Source organism: Colobus angolensis, unplaced genomic scaffold, assembly GCF_000951035.1.
Source record: "Colobus angolensis palliatus isolate OR3802 unplaced genomic scaffold, Cang.pa_1.0 Scaffold434, whole genome shotgun sequence".
Lineage (NCBI taxonomy): Eukaryota > Metazoa > Chordata > Mammalia > Primates > Cercopithecidae > Colobus > Colobus angolensis.
Genome location: NW_012117755.1, coordinates 473,383 through 483,677, shown reverse-complemented (window position 1 = coordinate 483,677; position 10,295 = coordinate 473,383). Strand labels below are relative to the sequence as shown.

General features: G+C 38.7%; 1 protein-coding gene across 1 annotated transcript; it reads left to right on the top strand.

Annotated features, from left to right (window-relative positions):
- The first annotated feature begins 6,911 nt into the window (after positions 1–6,911).
- On the top strand, positions 6,912–9,381 carry LOC105522562 (protein FAM47A-like). Its single transcript, XM_011957100.1, has 3 exons — positions 6,912–7,931; positions 8,067–8,466; positions 8,584–9,381. The coding sequence occupies exons 1-3, from the start codon at positions 6,984–6,986 to the stop codon at positions 9,225–9,227; spliced, it is 1,992 nt and encodes a 663-aa protein (XP_011812490.1). The 5' UTR covers positions 6,912–6,983; the 3' UTR covers positions 9,228–9,381.
- The last annotated feature ends 914 nt before the right edge of the window (positions 9,382–10,295 follow it).

The following is a 10,295-nucleotide window of genomic DNA, read 5'->3' as shown; positions in this document are numbered from 1 at the left end:
TTTTGTTACAGGTTCAATAATATCTTAGAAAACTGTGGTGTGTTCACATGTGTAGTATGTACATACATTTGCCTATACATATTAGGCTTTGATCACTAATGTCAAAACCAGCTAAACTTTGGACCTTTATGTGAATTGTGGTATGAATATATGTGTATATATGCATGTTATTTTTAAGAGCTGTGGTTTTAACATAGAATTAACAGCCTGTATTTCAAAATTGAGGTTAAAATTGTAACAATCTGTCTGTAAATAATACTAATATTGCATATTTTGGCCTGCTTGTCACATGTTGGACATTAGCTAGGTAAAGTGGACACTATTGAGAACATGGCTTTTAGCTAGTCATGTGTGTATGTGTACAGCACTCTGTAAATTTTGAATTCTCTAAAAGATGCAAATGTTGCATTCGAAGCCAAAGAATAAGATTAAGACAGCACTAGTGGACAACCAAGATTATTGATTATTCTTCATTATTCATATCCATGATATGAAGTGATTCTGGATTTTTTTTGCTAGCTACTAGAAAATAAGCTAAGATTTATGACAGCTTGTTGAATGCATCTATCAAAATTCCATCAACAGGAAAGTGAGACCAGTGGTTTTTGATTAAATCAGAGGATATGACACAGTAACATTTACCTGTCCTCAGAGTTTTATTACTTTAACCATACACAAAATTGCCAAGATTTTAGCCATTTGTTAAGTCCTCTAATTATATACTAAATAATTTCATTTGTAGCTGAACCACCTTGTAAAATAGAGCTGTGTCTGCTCAGTTATTTTCTAAATATTACATTCTATTTATATTTGTGAGTTGAATGGACCAGGTGATACATATGCATGCAAAGAGACAGGAATACTGTCATATTTTCTATAATTTATCTATAGAAAGAAATGGAGTGAATCTTCTAGAAAGACAAAAATACTAGCCTGACATTGTTCATTTTTACTTTTTGAGAACTTGTGTAAGTCATTTGTTCTCTTTTTGCCTCAAGTTCTTTATTAATATCAGTAGTGCTGGACTATATCCTGTCTGAGATACTGTGATCAAATTATTATGTATCCAGGGATTTCAGCCCTTGGCTGTAAATCATTATCAATGGGAGAAATTTTGATTCAGTAGGCTCAGGGCAGAGCCTTGGCCTATATACTTTTAAGATGGGCCACAAGTGATTCTGATAATTCAGCCAAGGTATGGAATAATTCTTCTAGGCTTTTTTATTCAAAGAACAAAATGGAAATCTTTAAGTCTATATTATTTCTTAGGGCTTAACGACATTTCATACCTTGCTGAGAAAAAGTATCAGTGGATGTAGCAGTGGTAAAATTGCTGTGGTATATCTCATTATAAGACAAGTACATTGTTACTTGTAGAAAAATGATCAAAATGAATAGTGTATTAATCAAATTTCTCCAGAAATATAAGACAATAATAGGAGATATACATATCTCCTATTATTTTACATATATGTAGAGAGAGAGAGAGAGCCAGAGGCGGGAGATGTATAGGATAATAGGAAATAGTTGAATATATAGACTATAGAAATAATATATCATATATATGTGTGTGTGTGTGTGTATATATATATGTATATATATATATATATATACAGAGAGAGAGAGAGAGAGAGAGAGATTGAGAAAAAAATTTAAAGGAATTCATTTATGCGACTGCGGGGGTTGAAAATCCGAAGTCTGGGCCGGGCGCGGTGGCTCAAGCCTGTAATCCCAGCACTTTGGGAGGCCGAGACGGGCGGATCACGAGGTCAGGAGATCGAGACCATCCTGGCTGACACGGTGAAACCCCGTCTCTACTAAAAAATACAAAAAAACCGAGCCGGGCGAGGTGGCGGGCGCCTGTAGTCCCAGCTACTCGGGAGGCTGAGGCAGGAGAATGGCGTAAACCCGGGAGGCGGAGCTTGCAGTGAGCTGAGATCCGGCCACTGCACTCCAGCCCGGGGGGACAGAGCGAGACTCTGTCTCAAAAAAAAAAAAAAAGAAAAGAAAAAAGAAAATCCGAAGTCTGTAGAGCTGGTTGTGGCTTAGAAATTTGGGCAAAATTGATGTTGCAGTCCTGATTTTGACGGCTGGAAACTCAAACAGATTCCTGTGTTTCAGTCTGGAGGGACAATTCTATCTTCTTGGGAGAATTTTGTCTTTTTCCTGAAAGCCTTCAACTGATTGGATGATTCTCACCCATCCTATGGAGGGTAAATCTGATTTACTCAAAGTCTACTATATAAAGTGTTAAATCACATCCAAAAAATACCTTCACAGCAACATCTAGACTGTTTGACTAACTATTTGGGCACCATAGCCTAGCTATGTTGACCACAGAAAATTAACCATCACAGAAAGTAAACTTAGCAAGAGCTAATAAAAGCAAAAGAATTCCAAAGAGGGTTGGATCAGAGTGAACAAGATTGGGTATCTGAGAAAGGCTGGCAGATGCTGCATGTGGGTAGAAGAGACAGCAAGGTTGCAGATAACTTGAGTCTGCTGGAGCATGAAAACGGTGTCCTGAGTTTAGTCTGCAATAAAGGTTGTAGGTAACTAAGAGCAGTCAGAGGCACACAAAGATATCAGAACTGGGAATACTCAGGCTCCATTAAACCAATGCACTTCATCACATTGATTTTCATTGTTTGTTCTCATTCTCTTGTTTGCTTATTCATTACATGCTGCTCCACTCAGAGCATTTTGACTTGCTTGAACATTTCTTTATTAGCTTCTTGGTGTTGGTTTTGCTTGTCAGCTACACTATTCATTTCTGGAGCAACACTTCATACTAAGGCAGTTGGTGCTTCTTGACTGAAAAGGTCAGTTATAATTTCTCTGCACTCTATAATGATGTCAGTTTTCTTCAACCCAAGAAGGGCAGTTTGCACAAGTAAGTTGTTTTCACTCCTAGTTGTTTTTTGTTTGTTTTTTCACTGCCAGTCACCAAACTTTGTATCTTCTTCACTCTTCTATCATGACTTCATTATTCTGTGGGCCCACCAGGTATGTACATGTAAGTGAATTATTTTGCTCTCAGGCTACATCTAGTATATGCAGAAATTTAATTTTCCCCAAATTTGGTTACTTTGGATAATATCATTACTACTGTGGTTTTTAATCTCTTTGAAAGTCTTTGGGGCCTATAAAAGGCACAGAGCTTTAGAAAAGTAATTCTTACATATTGATGTGTATAATTTAAAGTCCATGTAAAATGTAGATTACTGACTCCACTTAGAAAAAAATTATGATTTACTGTATATGGGGGGGGCAACAAGTATGCATTTTAAAGAAGCTACAGCTTTCTCTCTTGTATGATTAATAGTGATTTGTTGATAATTCATCATGACGTAATCTATAGTTTAAAATGGAAACCTTTTATTTTAGAATAATCTCAGATTTATGAAACATGTGCAAAGGCTGTACACAGCATTTTCATGCACATTTCACTCAGCTTCCCCTAAAATTAATATCTTACATTGTACATGCATTTAAACTAAAAAATTAACATTGACATATTACTATTAATTAAACTTCAGACTTAATTCAGATTTGTAGATTTTTTATGCCCATGTCCTTTTTCAGTGCCAGGGTCCAAGTCAGCCTACTACACTGAATTTAGTTGTCATGTCTCTAATCTAAAGTCTACGACCAGTTCTCAGTGTTTACTTGTTTCCCATGACCTTTATGGTTTTGAGGAATACTTAAGAATTTTGTAAAATGTCCCTGGACTTAAGTTTCTTAGATGTTTTCTCCTCATTAGACTAGGATTCTGGAATTTAGAGAAGAATACTACAGAGGTGAAGTGTCTTTCTCATCACATCCTATCAGAGGAGTACATGATACCTACGTGACTTCTCACTGCTGACATTAACATTCATTACTTGGTTAAGGAGAGAATTGCCAGGCTTCTCCACTAAAAGGTCGCTATTTTTATTCCATATTCTATTTTTTAGAATCCAGCCCACACCCGGGGTAAGGCAATTAATTTCCACCTCCTGAAGGGAGGAGTATCCATGTACATTTTCTGAAATTCTTTGTAAAAATATTTGTACCTTTTCCCTCATTTATTTATTTGTAAAATTATTTATATCAGTATGGACTCACGGATATTTTATTTTATATTGTGTTATAATGTTTAAATTTTAATGCATTTTGTTGCCTAAATTGTTTTAACTTTGGCCATTAAGTGCTCTTTTGGTCTGGTTCCTGATCTGCTTCTATTCTTTTGTTTTCTGAGCACTTCTGTATTTTCTGGCATTACATAATACTCCAGGCTCATCTTGTGTTTTCACTGCCCCAGGCCTAGAATTACTCATTTCTCCAAGGATATCTCTGTTTTGTTTTGCTTTTGTTATTTTAGACAATGGTATTTAGATACCAAGATTTGGGCACTGGGAGTACTTACTGTTACTTGGGTGTCAATTTTTTCTAGTTTCTCAGCAGAGACAGAGCTATAAAATATAAGCACGTATACTAACCAATATGTACACACATCTATAATTATTTCTTTAGCTATATATCTCTATACATGTTAAACTACTGTGTATTATACATTTTTTGTTTTGTGTTCTTTGTTTTCTTATTGTTAAGTTTTAAGAATTATTTGTGTATTCTAGCTGTGAGTCCTTTGTATAATATTCTACTGTGAAAAGTGATTAAAATGAAGTGGCTTTAAGGAACAAAAACTGTTTTAATGAACAGTCACATGAAAAATTTTATATAGGCCCAATTGAACTTTAGGAGATTCAATATGTGTTTTTTTTGTTTGTTTTTTTTTTCTGGGATTATTTAGAATACAGAAGATTTTTTTCAAACTCTCATGCATTTTAGATAAGTGAGTACTCATGTGAGCTTGCTAGTTAGAGTATTGTTATAGAGAATTGTTGAAGCTTTGGCTCTTGAATGTAACATACAGTCCATGGTATTTTTCTAAGTAAGAAAGTTAAAAATAAATCCATATCAAATTTGGTCTTACCAACCTCACATTATGAAATCTACTAAATATCCTGAGACTTTAACATCGATTCTTATAATCAACAAATGAAAATATTTGTGATATTTAAATGTATGATGTTGCTTCTCCTTTATATAGACATCAAATGTAGAATATTTTTTATTTTCAAACTGTAGTAATACTATATAAATTAACAATATTTTACAGGATGTTTATTCTGTTCCAGATACTATACAAAAGTCATGTTATATAGATTATCTTGATTTACACATAATCCAGTTCTTTGATTTAATGAGAAACCCAAGAGAAATATACACTGTGTCTGTTTTACAGAGGAGGAGCCAAAGGAAAGAGAGGCATTGATCATACCTCATTTACAAGGAGGAACTATGGTATACCTGCTTGTAATGGTAGAAAACATTGTTCAACTGCACCTAACAAGGGAAGTAAGAAAACTTCTTTTAAAAAATGAGTAAGAATGTACAGAAAAAAATTATTATGTGATAAGAAAATGATATGCTTAAGGAATAATGCAGGCTGAATTTGTCTATAATTAAAATTTTTTATAAAAATGCTTTTCATAGTGTTGTTTTAAGCACCATAAGAGTGATAAAAATTTAACTGATATTATTTAAAGGAAAATGAAGGACTGCAACTGGACTGGCGGGGGTATAACGATATTCAGATTGGAAAGGAAGAAGGGAAACTGTCTTTATTCACAGATGATACTATCATATATACAGAAAGTTCAATGAAATATACAAAAATTCTTCTGAACATTATGAGTGAGTTTTCCAAGGTTGTATGATACCAATGGATATACAAACATCAATATTTATATATGCTAACAACAAAAAATTGGAAATTGCAACTAAAAAAAATACTACATATAATAGTATGAAAAACAATATTTAGGAAAAATCTGGAAAGAAAAAGATGTGAAAGGCACATACACTAAAAAATACACAATATTCCTGAGAAAATGAAAAATCACAGAAACAAATATAAAGATGTACGTTTCTCAGTGGTCAGAAGATTTCCTATTGTTAACATGCCAATTATCCTCAAATTGATCTATAGATTCAACAGAATCCTAATCAAATTCTCAAAGGACTTTTTCTTTTTGACATTGACAAACTGACTTTAAAATTTCTACAGAAATGCAAAGGACCTAGGAAAAACTAACTTTGTAAAAGAACATTGTTAAAGGACTAAGACAGCCTAATTTCTAGATTTATTATAAAGCTAAAGTAACCAATAGAGTGTGAAATTTGCGTGAGAGAAAAATCAATGGAAGAGAAAAAAGTGCACAGAAATTGACCTTCAAAAAATATACACAACTGATATTCTACCAATTTCCAAATGTAATTCAGTGGAGAAAAGTTAGTCTTTACAAAAATAGTTCTAAAATTATCAGATATATGTAAGCAATAGGTACATTTTTAAATAAAAACTTTGATTTATATATTGTGCTGTTTACAAAAATTAAAACCTTTTCCTTTGGATAGGTCAAGTTTTCATAGATACATCAAAAGAAGCACAATCCAGAAAAGAACAAATTGATAAATTGGACTTCATCAAATTAAAAAAAACTTCTCTTTGATACTGTTAAGACAATGAAAGGGAAAAGCCAAGGATGAAGTGAAAAATTTGCAAATCATATATCTGATAACCTATTTACATCTAGAACACAGCAAGGATTCTCAAAACTAAATATGACATCCAGCAATACAATTTAAAAATGGGAGAAAAAATCCACAGAAACTTCAACCGAGGAGAGATAAGGATGGCAAATGAGCAAATATAGAGAAGCTCAATACTAGTAGTCATTAGGACACGCAAATAAAACCCAGAATGAAATTGCACTACACACCTGTTAGAATCCGGGCTGCGCAGGTGGCGTCAGCGCTGCCCCGCCTCCAGGAAGGAACCTGGGCTTCGAGTGGCTGGCGGTCTCCTAGCGACTAGAGCGGCAGGGATCAGGAACCGTGGAAACTGGAGAGGTGGCACCCCAGCGAGGGCCACCATGGGGGACCAGAGACCGCAGGACCAGCCGAGGTCCCTGGGCATGGACTTCAAACCCTGGTACTGTGACAAACCGCCTTCCAAGTGCATCACGAAGCGCAAGCACAGGCGCCTGAGGTTCCCACCCATGGACACCCAGAACTGGGTATTCGTGACGGAGGGCATGGACGACTTCCGCTATGGCTGTCCGTCTCCCGAAGATACGCTCATTTGTCGCCGTGACGAGTTCTTACTCCCCAAAAGCTCTCGCAGAGGTCCCCAAACTGACCCCAAAAGCGGGCAGAAAAAGTTGCTCAAGAAAGCGGCCCTATTTTCCAAGCTCTCTCCAGCCCAGCTAGCACGGAAGACATTCGTAGAGGAAGTGGAAGCCCAGCTGACGGCCAAGCCTCCCTTGGCCATGTACCCCAATCTGGGAGAAGATCTGCCTCCAGATCTCCTACTACATGTGCTGAAACTGCTGGATCCTGAGAGGAAGCTGGAGGATGCTTGGGCTCGTTGTGAGGCCCGGGAGAAAACAACCGAGGTACCCACAGAGCCTGGTAAATACCCCAGTGGGGAACTCTGCCCAGAGCCTCCCGAGACTCCGGTGTCACATCTCTGCCCGGAGCCTCCCAAGACTCTGGTGTCCAGTCTCCACCCGGAGCCTCCTGAGTCTGGAGTGTCCCATCTCCGCCCAGAGCCTCCCAAGACTCGGGTGTCCAGTCTTCTCCTGAAGCCTTCCGACACTAGAGTGTCCCATCTCCGCCAGGAGCCTCCCAAGACTCCAGAGTCCAGTCTCCGGCCAGAGCCTCCTGAGACTGGAGTGTCCCATCTCTACCAAGAGCCTCTCAAGACTCATCGGGTGTCCATTCTCTGCCCTGAGCCTCCAGAGACTGGAGTGTCCTACCTCTGCCCGGAGCCTCCCGACACTCGCGTATCTCATCTCCGCCCGGAGCTTCTGGAGACTGGAGTGTCCCATCTCCGCCTAGCGCCTCCCAAGACTCGTCGGGGATCCAGTCTCCACTCGGAGCCTTCCGAGACTGGAGGGTCCCATCTCCGCCTAGAGCCTCCCAAGACTCGTCGGGGATCCAGTCTCCACTCGGAGCCTTCCGAGACTGGAGGGTCCCATCTCTGCCCGGAGCCTCCCAAGCCTGAAGTGTCTCATCTCCAGCCAGTGCCTCCCAAGACTGGAGTGTCCCATCTCCGCCCAGAACCTCCCGACATTAGTCAGGTGTCCAATCTCCTACTATACATGCTGAAAGTGCTGGATTCTGGGAGGACGCTGAAGGACGTATGGGCTAGTTGTGAGGCCCGGGTGAAGAAAATCGAGGAACCCACCGAGCCTGATAAATTCCCTTGTGGGGAACCCTGCTTGCAGCCTCCGGAGGCTCAGGTGTCCCATCTCCACCCGGAACCTCCCAAGACACGTCGGGCGTCCAGTCTCCACCCGCAGCCTCCCAAGACTCGTCGGGCGTCCAGTCTCCGCTCAGATCCTCCCAAGACTCGTCGGAGGTCCAGTCTCCGTCCAGAGCCTCCCAAGACTCGTGAGGTGTCCAGTCTCCGCGCGGAGCCTCCCAAAGCTCCAGTGTCCCATCAGTTCTCGGAGCCTCCCAAGATTCGAGCGTCCTACATAAAAGAACTGCTTCACGAAGATACACCAAACACAACAGAGTGCGTTTCTGACTCTCTTCGATATAGATACACATCAGAACTCCGTGAATTCTTCAAGTGGGCTGCAGACCTGGGAGCTGATGAAGAATCCATCAGGAATGTGTTTGAGTTTACCCCCAAGTACAGAGCAACCTATTACGACCAAAAGATTAAGAAGGTAAAAGAGTGTTCCTCAGAGCTGAAGTACAGCATGGAGCTAGATGAAAAAAATGAGGCTAAATTCTTCTCACAGGAAAAATACTGGGGCAGGAAACTCCACACGCCATCGAATTCTTATACCGCACAGCGTGTGAAGATGAAGTATGGAGCATGGTACCTCAAGCCTAAGTTGTGGAAAAAGCTAAGAAGTGATGAACCTTTGATTGACCCCAAGCTCTTGCTTGAAAAGCCTAATGAACCTGACATTCTTGACGATCTTTATGGACCAATTGCCTTTAAGGATTTCATTCTAAGCAAGGGCTATGAAATGCCTGGCATCATTGAAAGACTGTTTGCCAGGAAGGGATGGACTTATGACTCTGTTAAGACTCCTATTCAACGTGCAATACGATTTTACAAGTACAAAGAAATTGCAGATGCATCGGAAGAAGATTAGGTGGTTTTCCATTTACTACTTAATTGAGTATTTCTTGCTCTGATTTTAAACATCAATCAGAATTTATGATGACTGGCCCCGTGGATGTACAACTTCGGCAACATCTGTAACTTCAATACGTAATGTTTATAAATATTTCTTAATGACCTGCTTTGGCTTCATTATTTCATATATTTTATCAATTATGTGATTAATATTCATATATACTTTTTCACATTGTTGAAGCATTGTGAATATACATCATCATGTCAATTATTTGTAAAAATACATAAAACCAGAAATTATTATTATTAGAATTATTCTTTAATAGAGAAATAGGGTCAGGCACATTTGCTCATGCCTGTAATTCTCCCCACTTTGGGAGGCCCAGGTGGGTGGATTGCTTGAGCCCAGAAGTTCAAGACCAGCCTGGGAAACATGGTGAAACCTGGTCTCTATAAAAAAGCCAAAAATTAGCCAGGTGAGGTGGCATGCACCTTGTAGTCCCAGCTACCTGAGGGGTGCTGAGGTGGGAGGATGGCTTCAGCCCAGGAGGTGGAGACTGCAGTAGGCTGTAATCCTGCCACTGCACTCCAGTCTGGGCAACAGAGCAAGACCCTGTCTCAAAAAAAAAAAAAAAATGCTGAGTAAAAGAAGAATTATATAACTCTTATTATATTAAAATTGAATGAAATAATTATGACAATTATTTTGCTAACCACTAATTGGAGTCTATAGGCAAAATAATGTTAACACTTTTTAATAGTAAAATTGTTATCTTCCCCTTTGAGATTCCATAAAACCCCCAAAACAAGTTTGAAAACTACTTATCAAAATCAGTTGAAACACGAGTTATGCCATTCTATCATCTCTCTCAATAGAATGTATGTATTTCACCATGTTCATAAACCTTCACTACAAAAGACTATTACCAAATCATATAAACAGGTGTGGAATAGGAGGTAGCTTCAACTCTCTGGCAAATCTCATGTGCAAAATAGGATCTGTTTGAGAAATGCTACCAAGCAACATCAAATATCCTTACATATCTATTCAAGTTCAAATAATTTTCTTTTCATGAATAGCAAT